Here is a 23,499-nt window from a genome sequence, read left to right as displayed (position 1 = left end):
CGCTGTACTTTCCCTGGCTCCAAGTGACCTGTTCTGTGCCCACATCCAGTCTTCCCTCTTCTGGAGCTCTCTGCTGACGTTCTAAGCTGATCCAAGGGCTTGCCTGTGCTGGCCAGGAGTGCGGGTGTCATCTTTCCTGTGTGGGCTGACAGCTCCCAGTGGGTCACAGGGCCAGCTTCTTCTGACTGAGCTGAGAAAGGATTTGGAGATGACGTTCTGGAGGGCTTTGGGTGTCCACGGGAGTGGGGACTAAGCTTGCATTGTCTCCACCTGGGCCACGAGTGAAGACTGGACCTGGCAAGTGTGGTTGGCACAGCATGAGGCTCACTATGAAGCCTGAGGGTAGCCAGGGTTGATGCCGCACATGGTGGGAAAGGGCGGGGGGAGGGGAGACGATGCTACAGCGGAAGCGGCTGGCCAGTGCTTGTCTGGTATTGGTGTGAATCTGGGAAGCGTGAGCGGAGCTCACCGTCAAGGAATATTGCCGACCGGGAGGCCCAATGTTTGCAGCGGAGAGAGAACAGAGAGCGGCTAGGAACACAGGCCACTTTCTTGGAGTTCTAGTAACTGCTGCCAAGTAGAGGCCAAATGTGTGATAGCTCCCTCGATGGCTACACTTCCTCTTGCAGCTCACGTGTCTAAGCCTGTTGTAAGCTGCTAACGGCCGGTTGGGTAAGAGAGGAGTGACTTTGGAAATGAGCGGAATAGGGTGGGATTGGCCCTTGTGTCGGCCATGAGAACAACAACAATAACAAATTACTGGAAGACTCTGGATCACTAACATGAAAGCCATGCAAAATGTTCACTGTCTCTTTCTTTCTTTCTTTCTTTCTTTCTTTCTTTCTTTCTTTCTTTCTTTCTTTCTTTCTTTCTTTCTTTCTTTCTTTCTTTCTTTTCTTTCTTTTTGGTTTTTCAAGGCAGGGTTTCTCTGTGTAGCCCTGGCTATCCTGAAACTTGCTCTGTAGACCAGGGTGACCCTGAACTCAGAGATCTACCAACCGCTGCCTCCTGAGTGCTGGGATTAAAGGCGTGCCCCACTAAAACCTAACTGAAATTCACTGTCTTAGTGGAAGCATTTAGGGAAAAGTATGCTTACATTCCAAATTAGCTAGATGACTGCTTCTAATCTCATTCAAAAAATTAGTTGCACCTTATTTTCCTTCAGAGCTCTGAAAATCCATATAACTATATATTTTTTCCCATTTATTTAACTCATGAATATATATGTGTATGTGGCTGTGTAGAGGTCAGAGGACAGTTTGTGGAAGATGGTTCTTTCCTTCCATGTGGAACCTAAGGAGTAAGCTCTAGGCCTCAGGCTTGGTGGCAAGTGCTGTTACCAGCAGCCCTTCTTGTTTTCTAAAGACTGTCCTACTGGTCCTGGAAAATGTGATACCCATTATAGCTAAGACTGGCCTCCCATTCATGGTGATTCTCCTGTCTCAGCTTCCCGAGTGCTGAGATTACGAGTCTGTGTCATCACAGCCGGATAATAATTTTACTTAAAATTTTACTTAATTTTTTTACTTCTACTTTTTTACTTACTTAAATAATTTTACTTAAAACAATACTGCATAACATCAGAGCAGCGTCTGCCCATTGTTATCAAGGTTTAGCCAGAGCAGTGCTCTCAGTCCTGAGAGAACAGTAGGGAGATCAAGAGTGCAGAAATGGGAGGTTAAGTGGACATGTCCTGGGGCTCCATGAAGGAAACGTGTCCTTGAGACAAAGATCCAAAGAGAGAGCAAGGACAACAGTGATTGAGAACTGGGATAGACATAAAGCATTCTGTAGGACAATCTGAAGAGACAGGAATAGCTGGAAAGCAGTGGTGACAGCTAAGAGGTGGCTGTGCGTGCGTGCGTGCGTGCGTGTGTCTGTGTGTGTGCATGCAGGTAGCTGCTCAGGTTTGTCTTCGGGGACAATGTCTGTGAATGAAAAAAATGGAAATGAGCACATGGTGCTCCTAGGTATGGTATGAGGGAGAGCAGAAGCAGAGGCATCTGAAGACTCTAGAGTGAACATGCCCAGCGGCCATGAGGCAAAAAAAGGCCTGGTAGCCAAGATGGCTGAGGTTGTGCAGGAGTCAGAGAAGATGGGGAAGGCAGCCTAGGCCCTAGGCTGTAGAGTTGAGGGTTGGGAGTGGGATGTGCCAGTCAGAGGACTCTGTAACAGGCAGGGACTCGGGGAGACTGGTGGCCAGCCTGCTTTGATATGTTACGTAGGCACCTCAGTTAGCCATTTGTCATGAGCCTGAGACCTAACAGACTGTGCCTATGAAATTGTAAGCAGATAGCTGGGCCCACTTTATTCCCTTCTCTGAGCACATCAAACCCTTTCCTGAGGATGGCAACTTTCAGAGTAGCAGTCAAGCCCAGACCCTCCCTCCTTTCAACCAAACCCAGGCCCTCCCAGGTTACCTCCTGGAAAGGTAACCTGCTGTGTGGTGAGGAAAATGAGTTAGAGGCCATGTGTACTGGTAAATGAGACTGAGGCAGAAGGATCACAAGTTCAGTTAACCTGGGCTACATAGCAAGGTCCAGGTCAGCCTAGGAATCACACACACACACACACACACACACACACACACACCCTGCCTCTCTTTTTTTTTTTTTTTTAAATCAGAGGAAGACATTTGAGCGCAGTTTTCCAAAAAGCATCTCTTCAGAGCTAAGGTGAACAAGCAGACATTAGATTAACCAGCAACTCTGTTTTCAAGGTGGGGACATAAGCTCTTAAATGGGTGGCATGTCGCTCCTGACGCAGTCCAACAAAGCCATCATGAAGCAGTGCCTGAGGATTATTTTAAAAGTAAGTAAGCGGGCCCCACGGTCAGTGGCATAGCCCTAAGGGCCGTGGGGGACCCTAAGGAGCCCTGCTTGGAGATGTCCATCAGGAAAAGGGCATTGCTGCGATGCTTCAGGTGTCTCAGCCTCTGGGACAGCCATTGAGAAGTGCACTGTCACCTCACAGCTGCTTCTCAGACGTCCTTAAGCACTGTAGCAAAAACCAAATGACCTAACTCAAAGAAGCTGCGGGTCGTGATCTGGCACACAGCAGGCTCCCAGTAAATACTGAGCAAATTTTATTCATCTGTTTCAAGTAATTTGGCTAAATTGACATTTACATGATGAGAAGCCAAGGGAATATCTTCAAATATATTTAGATCACTCGCATAAGAATTCCAAGTTATAAGATGGACCTGGTGGCACAAGCCTGTAATCCCAGCACTCAGGGAGGTAGAGGCAGCGGATCTCTGTAAGGCTAGCCTGTTCTACAAAGAGTCCAGGACAGCCAAGGCGACACAGAGAAACCCTGTCTCAAAAAAAAAAAAAAAAAAGATTTTAAACCATAATTTTGACAAAGATGTTTATGCAACTGAGAAGCAACTCCATGTTTCCAAATAGGAGTCTTTAAACAAATGGTGGAGACCTCATCCGCAAGGCAGAACTAAAAGTCACTATTTCTCTGCTATTGCAGGTGAGGGTTAGTTTACTGGGATTTAAGATTTTGTTTTGTTTTTCAAGACAGAGTTTCTCTGCCCTGTCTGTCCTGGAACTCACTCTGTAGACCAGGATGGCCCCGAACTCAGAGATCTACCCGCTTCTGCCTTAATTTGAAATCTCATGCACTCTCAAGAGGTGCTGTTTTGCAAATGTGTGCTCCCATGCTCTTGTGGCGCTGGCGTTGGCTGCCTTCAGGGCCTCCTCATTGACTGTGACCATTTCCACCTCAGTTGTTCCAGGGTTGCAGAAGGGCTGCCACACCCACCCAGCACTTCCGGGGATCAGAGTTCTGGTCCTCAAGCTTCAAGGTAAACATCTCTGCCTGGGCTGTGCTCAGCCCTAAGAGAGTGAATTCTTGTGTGCGTTTGCTTTCAAGGAAAAGAGGCCATAACTCTCATCAAATTATTGAAGGCTTCTGGAGTAAGAAAACATGAAATGTAAAGCAGCTACTGCTTTTGATAAGTGAGATTTCAACAGCAGACGTCTGGATTGCTTAATTCTGGTTTCCGTAGATTAGCAGACCCAGCAGGAAGAGAGTTCCGAAGGCTTAATTACTCAAATGATACTTTTTTTTCCTTATAAAACCATACACACACACACACATGAGATGGTTTTAAATGTACATGTAGATAACACGCAAACATGAACGTTTTAAATGACTCCCTTTCACACTCCGGCTCTTCCAGTTACCTTCCTTTTCCAGGTTCTTAGGATCTGTTTCAGGCAGCCATAATGCTAGAGTCCCGTGGCAGAGAAAAGCAAAAAAGATCTCACAAATGATAAGTTGTACTGCGGAGATTAGTGACTGACTTTCTTGTCTACGAAGCTAAGTCCCCAAGTGCCCTCTGTAGCCCAAGACCACGCTCCTGTAAGGCCTTCAGCACAGTGCGGATGGACCCTTGCTCCCTGGCTGGGGAAGGGCTCCCAGGGAAGCTGACAGGACCGCTGGGCCGGGAAGTGCCAAAGGAGGTGCTGCCACTCTCGCTCTCAGCAGGTGGAGACGTGGGTGGCTGCAGGCTGACAGGCAGGTGGCTGCAGGCCATGGCCTCCCCTTCCTTCCTAGAGTCTACAGCCCACAAGAGGACCTTTACGTCTTGATATTGCTCACTGACACTTGACTCACCAGAAAGGGCTTTCAGGTGAAGAGAGTCTACACCCTGGAAGAGTTATGGTTTGGATTTAGAGACACTACGAATGCTTAAATGTTTTCTGGGGAGAGAGTCTGTAACTTAAAAACAAACAAACAGACAAAACAACAAAGCAGGGTCCCACATAGCCCAGCCTGGCTTTGAACTCTATGCAGCTGAGGCTGGTCTCAAAAATCAGATAATTGGTGTGCTCGCCATGCACGGAGAATTCTGTAGCTTTACACAGATTCTAAGCTGGGCTGGGACCTGGAAGATGAGGAGGCAGCAACACCTGCTCTGCAATCACTGTGCGGCACAAGCCTCTCAGGCCCTCGCCTCAGAAAACCTATTGTTTTCTTAGTCAAACTCTTCACTTAAGAAGCTGTACCATGAGGCCAGCTTGGTCTACAGAGCAGGCTCCAGGACAGCAGGGCAACACAGCGAAACCCTGTCTCACACAAACAAACAAAAACAAGCAAACAAGGAGAAAAGAGGTGCTGCATGAAAACTGTTAATGAAGTAGGGAAATTGTCAAGTGAACAATGTGTCCTATACCTTGATTTTTAATGTTTAATGTTCTGGCTAAAAAGAAAGACTGTAAACCAAAGTTAACTTCAGTATGTGAACTCATTCAAGAAATAATAAAGCCCTTGAAACACACAAAAAGTAGACTTTTGGGTCTCCCCTTCCCCCTGTTTGTAAAGCCATGGTAGGAATGAAAAGTAAAGTTCCCTGTTTTAGCTACAGGTCACAGAAAACACAAGGCTGAGAGGAGGCTGCTCTGAACTGAGGTAGTATCAGCTTTTCGATGAGGAAATACCAGGCACAGAAGTTTAGTTTTAGAATATTTTAATCCCCTTTTTTTTTTTTTTTCAGTGGATGCATTTTGAGATTCTTAGAATTAACAATTTAAAAAGCAGAGCAAAGGAAACATGAAAATGCAAACAATTGGTTCTCGCCAATATAATTTCACGTTCTAGGCATGATGCAATTTTCAAAACAACCAATCCCCCCCCCCCAAAAAAAAAAAAAAAAAAAAAAAAAAAAAAGCTTACCTTGAAAATCAAGAAATCCCAAAGCAGACTTATCTTTGGAAACTACAAGTGACTGCAGCCCAGGTGATGGTTGCACGCTGCCTTTGGTTCTCCGTGTCGTGTGCGAGTGTGCAGGTGCGGTACCCGGGAGTGAAGTCAGGGTGGAGGGAGCCATGCGCAGGTGCGGCACATGGGGGGGGGGGGGGCTCGTCAAGCAGTTTAAGGTTTCACAACTGATGCTCTATGTTCATTTGTGTGGGCTAAAATTACGTGTGCTTGATCAGACAGATGTATAGACTGAGCTGAGCCGGGGCCGAGGAGGAACGGGAAACACAATGCAAAGCAACTATGTACACACATTCAATTCTGTAGTATTGCTTCCTGCCCAGGCTCCTAAGGAGTATTGCCACCCGGAGGACCTCGAGTCCACCGCCTAGAAGCCCAACTGTCTCCAGCAACAGCTGTTTGTTCAACGTCAACAGACCAAGCTGCACGGCAGGTATGCTGCAGGACCCTGCGGCTCTGTGTTGAGGTATGCTTTGGGGCAGGGAGCTGGAAAGGCTCCAGGGGCCTCGCACCCTGAAAGAAGAAAATGTCTGCACTGGTTCTTCAGGAAGGCTCAGGGTGTTTCTTAAGAGCATTGCACGCTGTGCAAGCTTCCCTCCAACCAGGGCTCTACACGCACGATGCGGAACCGGCCACTGCCTCAAGGTTAATGACTCTCTCTGGCTGGTTTGCAGGTTTAGGGTTGGGGAATGGGCAGGGAAAGAATCACAAATACCTTTGTAGCAGAGAGAGGAAGAGAATGTGAGAGGGAAGAGGGGTGCAGAGATCAGCTTGGTAGAGCACATCTTGGTAGAACCAAGGCTGCAAAAACACGGACCACCAGCTAGCTCCTCAGAGCGAGGCAGCCTGAGGACAGACTGACTGACACTCAGATGATGTGCACACCCTAATACTGACAGAGGGAAACCCAACATGCCCTAAATCCCTCGTACAAGGAAAGAATCAGCTAGTGCTTTTAAGAAAAGAAAAAAATCTGTGGCATTGTACAAGAATACATTCTTTAGAAGCAAGAGGTATTGTCACAACTTATCTGTTCTTCGAGTTGGAAGACCAACAGGGAGCCAACTGGGAAGGAAAATCTTCCAGTCACTAAGAATACTCTAGGTCCTGGCATGGCTGTGCTGCATGGGTGGCCATCCCAGGTGTCCCCAGGGAAGTGGGTGACAAGAGCTAAGATGTCACCTTGCTAGCATCAGCCGGGTTCTCTCCATCTTTGGGGAGGAGTGACAACGGGGCTTAACTCAAGATGTGAAAACTATACAGTGAGGTTTACAGTGAAAGAACACGCCACAGGGCCGGGCGCGAAGGCCTCCCACAGACACAGAGCTGGTCCTCAGCTGTCTCATGAGCTGCACACCAGCGTCACCTGGAAAAATGACGAGGACAGGGCAACTGAGGCCTGAGTTCCATTCAGCATACGCTGGAGACTCAACATGGAAGAACACAATTACGAGCAAGGCTAGCAGCCAGGGACACAAACATCCTTGTGTCTGGCTGTTTGCACCTCCTCTGCCAAACAGACGGATGGTCCTGTCCCTTGATACACTGTAAGAAACCCCTTTCAAGAGTCTGAATTGGCCAGAAGAAGTAAATCCCACCACAGATTAGCCTGTGCAGGCCAACCGTGGGAGGACGGGCTGGAAGGTTTGCAGAATCCCGCGTGGAGCCGAGCCAGTTTTACTCTGGATCCCCATGAGGGGGAGCAGCACCCTGGTGGCACCTCGGGCCTCCGTGGATGAGACGTGAAACACAGAGGGACATCTTGTCATTGGTCTGCTGTGTCCTTTTCAAACTGCGTTGCCCACTCCCTGTTCCCCTCCACCAAAACTACCCAGCGGCCCCTCCCCATAACGCACACATCTCGATAAATAAATAAATAAATAAATTCATCCTCGGATGGTTAAACGTCTCCCTCAGATGGGTCAGCTTCTGAGACAAACATCTGCACTCTTGGCTTGATGAAAACACGGCTTTGAGGTGCCTGAGGCCTGGCTCTGTGGATGGTCTGGATGAAAACACGGCTTTGAGGTGCCTGAGGCCGGGTTGTAAGCTTTGTGCCTGGTGAGCATACGAAATCTTGGCTTGCGTGCAGACGAGCCCCTGACACTGCCCACTGCTGGGGGCGGAGAGGTCCATTTGAGGGCCACAGGAATGTGGGCCCAGGTACCCGAGAGAGGCTAGGCGTGGGCTTGCTGAGCTTCCCGGCCCTGCTCCCTTTTATAGCCCCTCCCCCACATGAGTTACTGGCACTTTATGTCAGATTCATAAATGCAAGTGTGTGTGTGCGTGTGTGTGCTTAGAAAGGCCAGGTGACTGAAAAACACTATTACATATATAGAAAAAAAAATAAACTGGAAAATACTGAATGAGAAAAAAAAAAAAAACTTGTGAGAAAAGGCAATAAAAATGGTATTTTAACCACAGCTTTTTTTTTCCTTTTTTTTTTTTTTTTTTTTTTTAAAGAAGTCAAATAATAGCCAGGGCCATTATTCCACCAGTGGCCTCAGCCCTAGACGCAAGGCCAAACCCTGAAGGCACTTGTATTCCTCCACACCGCTTAATGGACCCCCCAGGCTGGGGGCAGGCTTCCAGGAAAGGGAGTAAAGGAAAGAGGAAATGGGTGGAAATGAACCCTGAATTACTGTGATCCACACAGAGAATAGGGCTGAAATGACCACATGACACCACGTCCAGGGACAGAAGCTGAGGCGCTGGGTAGCGCGCCAGCCTACTGCTCCGGATATTATTGTGTTTGGACGAACAGAGCACCTCGGCAGCTCTCCGTGCTGCCTCATACACTCTTCGAGACGTTGAGCTTGCTGAGTTCATTGGCCTCTTCCACGCCTGTGTCATCACAGTCATCCTTCTCCATGGCTCTGCCAAATCGAAACCTTTCCTCAGCTTTGACGGGTTCTCTCCAGGGCCTCTTGGAGGACAGGTGAACTTCCTTGGCCTGTGTGCTGTCATCAGATCCCAGCGAAGTCTTGTCTGAGTACGGAACAGAAGGCACCAAGTTGGCAATCTCATCGGTGGGAGAGCGCCCAATGCTGCCATCCACCTGGACACGGATGTCTGGGGAGATGGACAGCTGGTGCTGGGGCACGGCCCCGCTGTCCATGCACTTGGGGTAAAGGTAGGTCTTCATCTGCCCCTTCCCCTTGACGTTCACAGTCCCCCGGTAGTCGAAGTCGTAGCCCATCGTGCTCAGCACGCGGTAGCTCTCCTCGCTCACCTGGATGCGGCACTCCACCCCCGTGGTGTCCATTCTGCTGGCGATGTTGACGGTGTCCCCCCAGATGTCGTAGAGCAGCTTGGTGGTGCCGATGACGCCGGCCGTGAGGGGTCCGTGGTTGAAGCCGACCCTGAGCTTGAAGTTGAACCACAGCATGTTGTTGTTGAAGTCGTCCACCACACGCATCATCTCCCTGGCGAACTCGAAGAGGATGCGCAGATGCTCCTGCGGGCGGCCACCTTCCTGGCACTGGGCTGTGTTCAGCCCGGACGCCGCCATGTACGTGGCCCCGATGGTCTTGATTTTCTCGATGCTGTTATAGTCTGGCTTGCTCAGCAGCTCGTCGAAGTCCCCGATCAGCTCGTTGAGGACCCGGTAGCATTCCTTGCCCCCTTCGTAGTTCTCCTCATAGAACTCGCTGAAGTTGACGATGCTGGCGAAGATCACCCCTCCGCTGTCGTGGTTCTTGGAGTAGGTCTGGGAGACCTTCAGCTGCTCGGCCACGTGGTAGGGGATGATGTTCCGCAGCAGCCAGTCGGCCTGGTCCCTCATGCTCTGGATCTTGGTGCGATGCAGGTCAGCCTCCACATCCCCGTGGTAGTGCAGTCGGTAGCTGACCTCGAACTCTCGGTTCAGGAACCAGACCAGGAGCAGCAGGAGGAAGAAAGTGAGGATGAGCTCCTTGCCTATGAGGCTGGCCGGCCTCCTGCTGTCCTGCAGCAGTGAGCTGTTGCATGGGTTCCTCTCGGCACTGGGAAGAGGAGAAATGACACAGCTGCTCAGAGCGCCTTCAAGGAAAACTCCAAACTGGCTGAGAGAGTGGCTGCCAGCGTGGCTGGGCGCCACCTCAGCACCTCAGGCCTTAAAGCAGCCTGCTTGTTTTGCAGGCCTCAGGGATGCTTTTGTTTTATTCATATTTGATTAGGTGTCTTCAATCTGCTTTTTTTTTTTTTCCAGCCAAGGCTGGCTGGAACTTCGTATATAGCTGGAGGCTCAGCTGAAATTTACCCTCCTGCCTCCATACCCACATGCTGGGATTACAGGCCTGTGCCACTAAGCCCAGCTGTAACTGCTTTTTAGAAGAACTCATTAGATTTTTTAAAAAAATCTTTTCTTCTCAACTATTTCTTTTGAAAAGATTTCAACTTTATGGAAACATTAAGTTTCATAAAACAAATACTTGCATGCTCTTCAAGTGGATTTACTAATTGTTAAATGTTACCTCTCTGCTTTTCATCTCGACACACATATAGAGACGCACATGTGACATACAAATACACACGGACACACACAAATACTTTTTCCTAAACATTCTGAAAAGAAGTTGCTGGTCTAACTATTTTAGCACATCTCTCCTAAGATACAGACATTGCCCTTGGTGATCAGGGTCATTACTGTACCAAGAAACTGAATATTCTGATAGATCGTACTCTTAGATTTTCGAACAACAGACGTCATTTTACAAGAGTTGCTATACTTTCTCTATTCTCTGCTCGTATGGAAGTTTAACAAACCACGTATTTCCCTTTCTAGTTAGTTCTGCTTTACCAAAGCCATTTTAGACAATGTTAACATTTCAAACAGAACCTGAGATGCATACATTTAAGAGCGATATGTACGCATGGTAACGGTCATTGTAGGTAAGGAGGGTGGCTATTTTCTTATGGCTATGGGGCACTCTAATGTATGGACGTACTACATCCATGCTGAGGGACACGGTAGTCATGGTGAGACATGATGTGTCAAAGACCATACACCAGGGTTATTGAGTCATTTTAAATTTGGTGCATTTAGAATTTAGTTAGAAATTTCCAAGAAGCCCTTTTAAGTGCTGGAGACTGAGCACGGGGCCTCATGTATGAAGACGATCATGCTCTCTCTAAGCTCTAACTCCTGCTCGAGGCCACACTTCCCGGTCCCTTGGACTGACAGCTGAGCTTACTCAGTGGTGCTGTTCTCCTGCAAGCAGGAGCCACCGGCAGCCTGCAGCTGAAACTGGAGATGAACACTGAGGGCCACCATGGCTTTTCTGTTTTTTATTTTTTAAGGCAGGGTTTTATGTAGTGCAGGCTGGCCTAGATTTGCTATATAGCTGAGGCTAACCTTGAATTTCGAACCCTCCTGTCTCCGTTTTTTAAGTGCCAGGATCATAAGCATACACCACCCTACTTGCGCAGTATTTTTTCTTTTGTTAAAAACACCACATACTCAATCACGGAAAATTCAGGGAATAAGTAGACGTTAAAAAAAATGATTCGTCGTCTACTGTCCTATTACCAGGGTCAGTTGATGTTAACATCTGAATCTCCTTCTTCCATCCCTTTCTTGCCCCCACCTTTTCTATTTTTAACAAAACTTTGACTGTTCAGTTCATACAAGTTTTGTAAGTTAATGCATTTCTAAATTGCCTAAGATTTTATGTAATGATGGAATTGCTCACTATAAAAATGGACATAAAACTGATGTGTCCTCAGGTGAGATTTAGGATACAGAAACCTTAATTCCTTAGCCTCAGTATTTAATTAAAATTTTATTATTACCTTTGAAATAAGGGTATTTTAAATAATGGATTTAGCAAGGCCTTTGGAGGCAAAGATAGGAATATCAAGCTAGTTTAAGATTTTCCTAGAGTATATAGCAAGTTCAAGGCCAGCCTGGTTTACATAAGATTTTATGTTAAAAGCTGGGCATGGTGGCACACGCCTGTAATCCCAGCACTCAGGGAAGCAGAGGTAGGCAGATCTCTGTGAGTTCAAGACCATCTTGATCTACAAAGTGAGTTCAGGACAGCCAAGGCTACACAGAGAAACCCTGTCTCAAACAAACAAACAAACAAAACCCAAACAAACAAATAAAAAAAGATTTTATATTGAGAGAGAGAAGGGGAGTAGAGCATGAACTTGAGGCCACCGAGACACTCCCTAAAACACCCCCACAAAGGCCCTTTCGTTGGAATGGTCCCTGGGCCACTCAGGTTGGACAACTGGAGAGCTTAGCGGCCCTGGGTAAACTGTATCATCTGGCCAGACTTGGTTTCCTCATGTGTAAACAGAGGACTAGCTGAAACATGGCCAACTCCCTCTGCCTTAGGGTTCAGGGTAGCTGTGTCAGTTCAGCAGGGGAGGTCATCCTCAGGAGGCCTGGGATACTGGGAGCTGGGATTGGGGAGGGGTTCCATATCCCTGGATGGTAGTAGCCCATGGATCAAGGCTGCTTGCACAGGCAATGTGGCTCCTGCTGAATGCCTGCTCTCCCTCTGGGCCTCATACACAGCCTACTATTGGAAGCTTGGAGCTACTTGTCCTGGCTGAGATCCTCCAGGGCCATCACAGAGCTCAGGGAGGTGGTTCCTGAGAGAAGCCTTTCTCTTTGGTGAGTCCATTGTCTTCTCCCTGTAATGTGCTGAACCCTGAAGCCCAGCTAGGCTGGCCTGGGGACCTGGCACAGGTTTCACAGCCCAGAGGTTGGGAAGCAGGCCAGAGTTTGCTATGGTAGGACAGCCTATGCTTATTTATTTTACTTACAGCACTGAAACAAACAAATAATACTCAAATGCTAACCAAAGTGACCACTTTAACTGACTAAAATATATTTTAGTCCAACCTGAGGTTCTCCAGCTGGCTTTTTGTTGTTGTTTGTTTTTCAATACAGGGTTTCTCTGTGTAGCCCTGGCTGTCCTGGAACTCACAGATCCACCTGCTTCTGCCTCCTCAGTGCTGGGATTAAAGGCATGTGACACATCGCCCAGCTCTCTGGCTGGCTTTTAAGCAGTGGGCAGAGGGTCAGAGCTGGAGGCGCTGAGTTGTTTTTCCCAGTGTTGTGACATTGAGGAACAGTCCTTTTTAGTATGGTTCCCAAGGGACTGAACCTAGGCCAACAGGTTTGGCAGCAAGCACCTACTGAGCTTTCTCATTGGCCTGGACTTTAAACAAAAACACTTTATTACCTATATGTGTGATAAGTGAATGCAGACACACCATGTGGACACGTCACGTCAGAGGATAAGTCTGGAGTTGGTTCTCTTTCTGCTCTAAGCAGCAAGTATCTACTCACTGAGCCACTGGCCCTGCACTGAATTTTGTTTTAGTGCAGGCCTTATGTCCCTCAGGCTGTCTTGGAATTAACTCACTGTGTAGCTGAGAAAGACCTTGAAATTTTGATCCTCTCGCCCCTACTCCCCAAGTGCTGGAGTTATGGAAAATACCACCACAACCAGCACTTCCTATTCTAGGATAGGTGGACAGAGGCATCCAACCCAGTTCTAAATTTAAATAGCAAAGGTCAGTTTTCAAAAAGATTTTGGTGTGTCTGCGTATTGTGACTGAACCCAGGGCTCTGTGCTAGGTAAGGGCTCCACCAGCTCTTCTGGCTCTCATTTTGAGATAGAGTCTCAGAAAAGGCTGTTCAGGCCGGCCCTGAGCTCACTCTGCAGTGATTTTAGATTCACACTGGCCTTGAATGTATGAGTCTGCTCTCTTGGCCTCCTGAGTAGCTGAGCCTACAGGCCTGTACCTTCACAGGTACTTGAGATGAGAAAATGTAAGAATCAATTTATGCCTCAACACTGGGACACTACACTCTGAATAGAAGTTAAAGGAAAACACACTAAAATCTATTATCATGCAAAGCAGGAATTTAAAAAGCCAACAAACAGAAAGCAAGTGCCGCTGGCAGCTCTAGCCAGGCAGGCATGGCACCCATCAACACTGTGACCATATATCAGGACTGCATAGACAGTGCCACACTCTAGGCAGGGGGTGGCTCCACACCCCGCAATCCTCTTGCCCCAGCCTCCAGACTGCTAGTGTTACAGGCCTAAATGTCACGGTTGGCATCATGTTAGCACTTTTTGAGGACCCAGTCTCAGCTGAGCTGCAGGGAAGTGGAGAGCACTTGGCCACGCCTGGGTTTGAGTCCCAGCATCGGGGGAAGGAGCTTAATAAGTGAGAGGTTTCCTCTTTTGTGAACTCTGAGCATTCTGTCCTCCATCCCCGTGGGCTTTCTGGTCTATTAATGTTTTTCTGTCTGTTTCCGTTTTCTTTCCCTTCCTCTTTGTCATTCAGTTTTTTTCCTTGTGGGCCTATTTATTATTGATAAAACAGGAACATTATCTATCTTAAGAGGCATGAAAATTAATATTTTTCTAGTTTTTCTAGTTTGATTATTTTTATTTTTATAGTGTGTATATACATGCATTAATACATATGTGGCTTCAGAGCTACAAGGACACAGCACACATGATCACATAATTTTTATCTTTTACTCTTCAAATTTATTCAGAATTTACTTTTACGTTTATAGTAAAGCAAGGGTTAAATAATTTAAGAGTTTATTATTTCAAATTTCTATGTAAAATGTTGTATTATTAACTTATTATTTATTATGGCTGTCTGTGTGTGCATGGCGAGGTGCATGTGTGGGGAGGTCAGAGGGCAGCTGTGCAGCTGGTTCTTTCCAGCCGCTTTTACACGGGTTCTGGGAGCTAACTCCAGTTGCTAGACTCTCATAGCACCTTTAACAGATCAGCCATCTTGGTTGCTCCGAGTCAAAATATTTTAAATTATAAAATATTTTTCTTTGATCCGTGACATTTCCTGTATAACGTGCTAACGTCTTGCATAAAATTAACCTACTTGTAATACATGCCTTAATGACAGCACACCTTCCCAATAAGACACAACTGTGATCATATGTAAGATGCACTGTGATTATATATGATAATACAGTTACTGCTTGCTTTCTCAACCTACACACACAGACACGCACACATCGGCACACACACACACAAACACTGTAATTTACTGTGGTGTGCATGTTTTCGGGAGACAAAGAACAGAAAGATGGCTGCTCTCATTTTTCAGACACAGGCCCCAGGTTGAAGATTACCTGAAATTCTGTGCTGTATCCAAGGGTGACATCACTATGGAACTGGAAAGAAAATACATAAAAATGTTATAGAAAACAAAAAAGGCATTATTAAAAGCAACCCAAAGAAGAGTTTACATAGCTTTCCTTTTTGGGGACACGAGGTAAACAATTGGCCATGCTCCTCTGAAACTATGTAATATAAAATACATAATATAATATATGCCTAAATGCTTTCTTTTATAAGTCGCGTTGGTCATGGTGGTTTACCACAGCAATGGAAAAGTGACTAAGACTCCTTCTCTTTTGTAAAAGGTGAATTTGGGCTTTAGTTTCCTGACGAGCACTGGGCCCTGCTAGTTCCAGCAACAACTGGGACTAGGCTCAGAGGACCCTCCACGTGGTCCCGGCTCAAGGCAAGTGTCATCTACTAGTTTCATGCCAAAATCTGCTGTTTGGATTGTAGATGGGATGCCCCTACTTTGTCTCTCTGGATCCAAGAGGAGAAGCCAAAGCTGTGACTAAATGTCACCATGAAGGGTTCTCGGGGCACCTGCAGTTACACTTAGGAACTTCACAGTACATGGCACTGTGATGCCCATGAACCCCGATGCTCCACACAGGGAGGAGGAGGCTGCGCGTGTCACTTAATGTAACCAACCGTCACAGCTTCTTCTCAGGCACTGAACTGGCAGCTCTGCTTCAAACTCCCTTTTGGTCTTGGTTTGCAGAGAACATGAGCGTGTCATGGTTACTAATATAATAAGGGGACTGAGGGTGGTTACTCCCGCTGTTCACTAATCACGACTACTCTGTGATCCCTAAAACATGTTAGGGTGATTACATTTGATATTGCTGATGGTGGCATTTGCTAAAGCAGTGGTCCTCAGTGACAGCAATGCCAATCCCAAGGGACACCCAGAAATGTGGACGTTCCTGGTTGTGATAACAAGTTGGGGAGCAGGAATGTTAGATGTCCCGCAAAGCACAATGAAGCACGTCCCCTAACGTTGGAAGAGCCTGCCTCCCTAATCTTTGGATTTACGAGCAGGTGGCTGTCCCCCACAGCTGGGAAGCACCTCTCTAAGAAGGTACAGGAAAAGCCTGGTATTTAGATGTTTGTATACAAACTGAGGCTTAATTGGTTTTAGAGGTCAAGACAACTGTGTACATTCTGCTACCCAAGTTTCTACTCTATTTCCAACTAAGTATTTAGTGGACAAAGTGTAAAAGCCAGTTGCTAGTGTGTGACAGGGCACTTGAGACACATTTTAACAAACTAAGAAGCAAGCATGATGCAACTGGCAGAAGCCACGGGAGGAAGGGATCTCACTGGTCTTTACCATACAGGGCGTTTGGCTTTGCCGGCTGCCTGCCTGGTGGGATTGTCAAAGGTGCTGTCTTTCTGCATCACTTCCCCTTTGCTAGCACTGGGATTACAGGTGTGAGCCACCGTGCCTGGCTCTTACTGAGTTTAAATGTCCCTCTCACTTTGCAGCACACCAAGAACTGTTCCTGCTTCCCGAGGTTCATCAAGTGACACCAGAGTTTCTCTGTCCACATCACACTCTCAGACTTACTATACATCCAGGGAAGACCCGTAACTTGCCATCTTGTCTCTACTTACCATGTGGTTAAACTTCAGGCATGTGCCATCAAGTCTGGCTCTTCTAAGGTTATCTTTTTTTTTTTTGTTTTGTTTTGTTTTGTTTTGTTTTTGAGACAGTCTTGTTATGTAGTCTATGCTAGACTCCAATTTGAAATCTTCCTGCCTCAGCTTCCTGAGGACTGGGATTACAGGCCTGATTTTCCATCATCCTGAATCTCTTTATGTGACCTGACTTCAGGTCTTACTGTCATAGACTCTAATTTACAAAAGTCAGCTCAAATATCCTACAGTAGTCATATGTCTGGCAGAGGCAGGTACCCCAGCACATCGATATGCAAATATATACAGGCTGTGTTCCCAAATCCAAGTGCATGGGATGGCAAGTTTTGGGGAATTCTGAATGTCTTCACACAACTGGTGATATGGGCATCCTTTAGGAATAGAAACTAAGTCTAAATCCAAGCTCACTTACGTTTCAATATATACACATTGTAAACACAACCCGTTGTATGGTGCTATAAACGACTCTTATTCTTTCTTGTTTCATTCTTTCCTGCAATTTTTTGTTTTTGTTTTTCATTTTGTTGTTGTTGTTTTTGAGACATGGTTTCTCTGTGTAGTCTTGGCTGTCCTGGACTCATTTTGCAGACCAGGCTGGCCTTGAACTCACAGAGCTCCTCCTGCCTCTGCCTCTGCCTCCCTGAGTGCTGGGATTTAATGTGTGTGCCACCAAGCCCTGCTTCGTTTCATTCCTATGACACTTTGTTACATCTTTGCTTGTTTGTTTGGTAGTCCTGGGGACTTTGCACTCGGGTAGGCACTTTACCCTGAGCCACATCCCCAGTTGGTATTCTTTGGATACTCTGTGTGCCGGAAGTTATTTCAAGTCATGATGGAAACACATCCTGCAGCATGAAGACAGAGATGCTGGCGAGGGCTGTATGAGATGAGAGTACACACCTGTCCCTGCACAGGGAGATGTAGAGCAGCAGCAGTGGCCCGGCCCCCACGATGGTGGCCAGGGAGGACCTCATCCAGGAGCTGAGCTGGCAGAAGTTACAGTAGTGCACGACAGCCACCAGCACAGCAGAGCCGGTGAACACGGTGAACTGCGGGAGAAGACACCGTCAGGATAGCCTGTCCCCCTCCTCCAACGAGCTCCCATCCCGCCTCTATGCCACACACTACCAGGACCCGCTTGCCCGCACTCCTTCTCAGTATCAAGCATCTCTGGTACCGCTTGTGATGGCTTGAATGTAAGATGTCCCCCACTTGGTCCCTAGCTAGAGGTGCCATTTTGGGAGGGTATGGAATCTTTGGGAAGTAGAGCCTAGCAGCAGGAAGTGGATCTCTGGAGAGCAGAGGGTTGAGGGTTATGGCCTGGTTTGCTTCCGCACCCATCTCTGCTTCCTGTTTAACGGAACTATAAGGAGGTGCAGAGTCCCCGCCTGACCAAGCTCCACTATGGGGTCACACCTTCCCTGCTGAAGGTCACACTCTTTAGCCCTGAGCCAGTCAAGTCTTCATCCCTTGTAACATTCTTCCTCAGGTATCTGGTCACAGTAACAAAAGTGACCATGAAGCATGCAGCAAGGCTTCCTTTGGGTAACCTACTGGTTTTAAAAACAGATCATGTCTCTCGAGGCCACTGTGGGATGCGTCATCTTCCAGATGCTCCCTTCAGCCCTGCTGTGAGCCTCTGAGAAGTGATACTTCCTGGTAGCTCTTGCCACACTCATGCACACACGCACTAGATCTCAGCCTAAGGGTCAAGAAGCAAATGTTTCCCACAACCAGCTCATCCTTTATGGAGCTTAACTCCGGAGTCCCCTTCCGGAGCAGCGGCAGCAGCGGCGGATTCAGGTGCCCGGCAGTGGCCTTCGCAGACTGGCACATTGTCTCTACCGTCTGGACACACGGGGCAGGTACTTCTTGGTAAAGCGTGAGGCAAAGTACAAAGGTTCGAACTGCTGCAGCACTCCACCTCTGTGAGTCCTTACAGATGAACAGGTGGGGACGTGACCGAGTGGCTGAGCACCCGCCTAGCGCAAGAGAGGTCTTGGGTCTGACTGACTACCAGCACCCCAAATTAAAAACAACGGTGTGACGGCTGAAAATGATCATAAATAAAAATGCACTTGGTGCCCTCAGTGTTCCAGACGCCACAGCTCCGTCTGGTTCAGCCACGCTCAGAACACCTACGCGATCCCGCACTTGGGCAGTCACCCAGCACCGAGCCTACTCACTATCTGCTGCTGTTTACTGAGTTCTGAGAGTGAGAATCAGTGACTTCCAGCAAAACCGAGAAAGATGAAAGTGAAGTCAGAGCTGGCATACGGGTATCCTTCTGCACCACTGTGGCCAGAAAGTTGAAAGTTTGAACCATAGAAGCCAAGGATGTCTGTAATTGATCTGAAACTTGGTGGATACTGAGGGAAGTTGGAAAAGCCTGTGCCACTCTTCAGACATAGCCACTGGAAGGTCCACACTGCAGTTTTCGTAGTTGTGGTGTGCGTGTGTGTTTGTGTCTCCGTGTGTATACTTTAAAAAAGGCTGTTGTATAGCCCAGACTGGCTTCAAATCCTACGTAGTTGAGGATGACCTTGAACTCCTGATGTTTCTGTCTCCGCCTTCTAAGTGCTGTGGTATGTGCCAGCATGCCCAGCGCACGCCTCCTGGTTTAAGAGGATGGCTGGGGGCGGTAATAGAGCGCACCTCTTTAAAAACTTGGATTTTGGCTCTCCTCCCCCCCCCCCCCCCCCCGCCACCAGACTGAACGTGAGAGAACCTGGGAAGCATGGAAGGAGGCGGCCTGTGCCACTCACCTGTATGTTTGTCTCAAACTCAGAGGTGATGTGTGAATACACAGCCACGGCGGGGAGAGACACCAAGATGGCCCCAATGCAGTGGCGAGGGAGCCAGCCAGCGATCCATTCCAGCAGCCGCTTAGTGCACGTCATGACGTCCTCTAGGAAGAACACCATTCTGGGGGGCAGAGGGGAGGGGAGGGAGCAGAGGGTCAGCACTGTGCTTCCTCTGCTCCGCACCGCAGCTCCTGATGCCGGCCGGGGGTGCCGGGCAGCCACTGCGCCCCTCCACCTGCCGACAAGTAAGCGAGCTGGCCGCACTCACAGCTTCACACCCAGCTGTAAGGGCACGCTCTCCTTTTGGACAAAATTGCCCTGGTCAAAGACCTCTGTGGGTCTGCGGAGCGTCTGCGGAGCGTCTGCTGTGGGCCAGGGCGTCCTGAAGGGGGCCGGTCTGGAATGCTGTACTGAGCGTTTTGGCCGTCAGGATGGGGGAAGGGTGCTCTCAGTAGCCTTGCCAGGGTCACACAGTGATGCTCTGCCTTGTTCCGCTGGGACCCATAAAACTACCTCCTCAGAAGGCTCAGAGGTAAAAAGACTGCTGATCATACCCCGGCCTGGAGCTCACTGAGCCCTGTGTACAAGCAGGTGGTTTCTGGGGGTGTTAGGTCTTCTGTAGAGGCTGCTGTGGTTGGGACATTTGGAGCCATTCAACCTTTCAGGAAATCAGGTCACATACTGAAGACAGCTCACTGCCACTTGCCCCACCCCTGTTCGTCCAACTGCCTCATTCACAGCCTAGATCATGGGTATGACAGATAGCGTAGACAACTTTTTGTTTGTCGGTTGGTTTTTCGAGAAAGAGTTCCTCTGTATAGCCCTGGCTGTCCTGGAACTAACTGTAGACCAGGATGGCCTTGAACTCACAGAGATCCACCTGTTTCTGCCTACCGAGGGCTAGGACTAAAGGTGTGTGTCACCATCACCCGGCAGCAGACAGCTTTTTTATTTCCTGAGAGGTGTCTTCACAGTCCAGCAACAGCATTCTATGACTCTTAGCATTGTAGACCTGGGTGAGCCACACCTCAGGAAAGTGACAGTAATAGGATAAAGTCCTCCTATGAAGAGCAAGAACTGTGACCAGTAAAGGTTAGGTCTTGTGGAGCCCGGGCTGCCTGGCATAGGGTAGGGTAGGTGGAGGAGAGGACACGGGGACTTTGGGATGGAGACTCACAGAACTTCTCTTAGGCATGTTGCTGGGGACTATGGGCAGGCTCCCTGTCTTTACCTCTGTCAGGAGCCACTGTGGACATTAGTAGCAGCCCTCCTCGAACATGCCCAGAACTTGCACCGTTGGCATTAAACCCTGAAGAGCTGTACTGGCTATGCTCAGCCATGGCCAGCAATTCCCAATCCTCCAGCATTGCCCACAGAGACTCAAGGACACTTTTAGGGTCCTTGGGCTGTTCTGGCTTCCTAACATCTGGGCTGGAACAGAAGGCTTGCCTGCCTTGGGCAGGGCTTGACCCTAAAAGAAGATTTAAGGGATGGTGCAGCCACAGCATTTCATTTAAGGGACAGAGCAATCTCTGCTGCTGAGAGGAAACTGCAGGCCGGTGGGTGAGAAAGAAAGGACGTAGTTATCCCGCACAGCCCACCCCAGAGGGAGAAAAGGTAAATGTGTAAGTCTCAAGGCCAGATCCAAGCTGTATTTTCTGCACTGGGGTGTTGAGTAGAAGCAGCAGTAACCCACAGACAAGGCAGCTCTTGCCATTTCTGTCTTAGTGCTGCTCTTGAGGACCCCAGTTATTAGTGGATGGAACTAGGCTACAGCATGGCAGGTGTGTGGTGCGAGGACCCCTCACAGTAGCCAGGAACCTGGGGGGGGTACATGCAAAGGAAGTGCTCTGGGCACTCACATCTACTACGACGTGGAAAGGACTACGGGCTTCCCAGAACCCAGGGCTGTTCCCTTGTCTGTCTGTCTATCTATCAATCTATTATTTATTGTTTGTTTGTTTGTTTGTTTGTTTTTGAGACAGGGTTTCTCTGTGTAGCTTTGGCTGTCCTGGACATGCTTTGTAGACCAGGCTGGCCTCAAACTTACAGCAATCTAGCTCAACAACCCACCTGCCTTTGCCTCCCTGAGTGCTGGAATTAAAGGTGTGTGCCATCACCCCACTTCTTGTCTATTTTATTTTATCTCTCTATTCTTTATTCTATTCTATTCTATTCTATTCTATTCTATTCTATTCTGTTCTGTTCTATTCTATTCTATTCTATTCTATTCTATTCTATTCTATTCTATTCTATTCTATTCTATTCTATTATCAGTTTTTTTGAGAGCTTTCTTTGTGTAGCCTTGGCTGTCCAGGACTCACAGCTATCCGCCTGCCTTTGCTTCCCTGAGTGCTGGGATCCCTGGGTGCTGGGATGTTCCACCGCCCCTGGTTTCTTATCTATCTATCTATCTATCTATCTATCTATCTATCTATCTATCTATGGTTTTCAAGGTAGGGTTTCTCTGTGTAGCTTTGGCTGTCCTGGACTCACTTTGTAGACAAGGCTGGCCTAGAACTCACAGAGATCTGCCTGCCTCTGCCTCCCTGAGTGCTGGGATTACAGCTACCGATCCCAGCTTCCTGTCTATTTTAAATGGCCATTTTATTCTGCTATCCCCATAGATCATTGTCATGCTCAGCCATCATCAGAGAAGTTTCCTCTGAAGTAGACGGGAACAAAGAGACTTACAACTGGACAACATGAGGAGAGTCAGAGACTTTGAAATACTCAGTCCTGAGTGGGATGTCCATCAAACCCTCCTTTCAGGGCTCAGGGAGGTATGTAGAAAAGGAGGTGGAGATATTCTAAGAGCCAGAGGATATGGATGATTCCAAGAGATCGGTGTGTTCCAGATGGAGCAGGACTCAAAGAGACAGTGGTGTAGAGCTGGATGGGCAGGAGGATCTGAGAGGAGGTGAGGGAGGGGAAACTGTGATCGGAATATATTGTAAGAAAAAGTGCCTTCAGTTTAAAAGTAAAATGGGCTGTCTTTATTCCTGAGATGATTAACTCCACAAGCTGCAGTTAGATCCTCGCCACAGATGTCATCTGTTACCCCTTCCCACTCTCTAGCTTTCTCTTTCTCCATAGTAAGCATTTTCGTTTGAGACAGGGTCTTGTGAAGCCCAGGAGGCCTTGAACTTGCTACATAGCCAAGGTGGCTCTGAACTCCTGACTTTCCTGCCTCCATCTCCCAAGTGCTGGGATTACCTGTGTGCAACCATGCCAGGCTTCAATAGTATTCTTTGCCACACAACATTAAAAACCTTCAGAAAGTCTGGTTTGTCTGCTGTTCCTGTTGCTTGGTGTCATGTCTAAGTGCTGCCTGTTTCTCAGGAGGATGAGGCTGGCTCATGGGTCAGCAGACTTGTTCTCCGCTGCTGCCTGTCATGTATTCCCTCTGCACTTCTTTCTTCCTTCTGAATCTCTCACGCTCCTTTTAATCTCTAATGTAGGAAACCCAGGGCCCATCTGGCATCAGATGGGCTGCATGGGGCACCGACCCTCTCCTGTGCCACCTGTGTGGTGTGAAGGTCAGCGCCTGCAAGGAGGATGCCTCGAAATGGGGTGAGAGGGAGAACATCAAGTTCTGTTCTCTTTAGACTCCTGGCCCCTGTGCTGGTTAATCAGTTTTGCCATTAACCACGGAGCCAGAAGAGGGAGCCAGAGGCTAAACATTGGAGAGCCACTCCTTCTACTGTGACATACCTGATGGACACTACTAGGGACAAAACCTCCAGCAGCAGGTCGGCACCAAAGACGGCCAGGGCAGCCGGTGGGGGAGGAGTGGCGGTCGCCCCATACTTTAGGAAGCAGGTGATGGAGAGAATCAGGAACACCGTGGTGGACAGGAGCACATCCAGGAGGGAGCTGAAGGTGGCGCTGGCGAACGTCTTCACAGGAGAATTCTTTATGACCTGTTTAGTGCAGGGAAGGACAGGGATGAACTGGCCTGTCCAGATGGCAGGACAGTAGCATGGAGGAACAGGTCATCCATCTTACTGAGTGCTCCAGACCAGGAGAAAGCTGTCACGCTTCGCCTGGGCGTCTCCTCGCTACTGCCGCATTTAAAGTTAAGAAACTTGCACCAGACTCCGTCAGTAGACTCTGAAGCACGTTTACATAGAGGCTCTGAGAGATGAGTTACTGACTCGGAGTCCAGGAGTACACATCTTTAAAGGAAGAAGAAT

The 23,499-nt window shown here is 48.1% G+C and overlaps 1 protein-coding gene across 1 annotated transcript in view; it reads right to left on the bottom strand.

Annotated features, from left to right (window-relative positions):
* Window positions 1–5,465: 5,465 nt before the first annotated feature.
* Window positions 5,466–23,499, bottom strand: part of Adcy9 (adenylate cyclase 9) — a 117,608-nt gene continuing 99,574 nt past the window's right edge. Inside the window, exons 7-11 of the mRNA XM_055604558.1 lie at window positions 23,018–23,226; window positions 19,265–19,424; window positions 17,400–17,548; window positions 14,852–14,893; window positions 5,466–9,716 (exon numbers count right to left, since the gene is read on the bottom strand). Of these exons, the coding sequence (XP_055460533.1) occupies window positions 8,525–9,716; window positions 14,852–14,893; window positions 17,400–17,548; window positions 19,265–19,424; window positions 23,018–23,226 (1,752 nt within the window). The 3' untranslated portion in view covers window positions 5,466–8,524. The remainder of the gene's footprint in view (window positions 9,717–14,851; window positions 14,894–17,399; window positions 17,549–19,264; window positions 19,425–23,017; window positions 23,227–23,499) is intronic.

Source organism: Psammomys obesus, unplaced genomic scaffold, assembly GCF_907164565.1.
Source record: "Psammomys obesus unplaced genomic scaffold, mPsaObe1.curated_primary_1811, whole genome shotgun sequence".
Taxonomy (NCBI): domain Eukaryota; kingdom Metazoa; phylum Chordata; class Mammalia; order Rodentia; family Muridae; genus Psammomys; species Psammomys obesus.
This window is presented reverse-complemented; position numbering and strand designations above follow the sequence as displayed.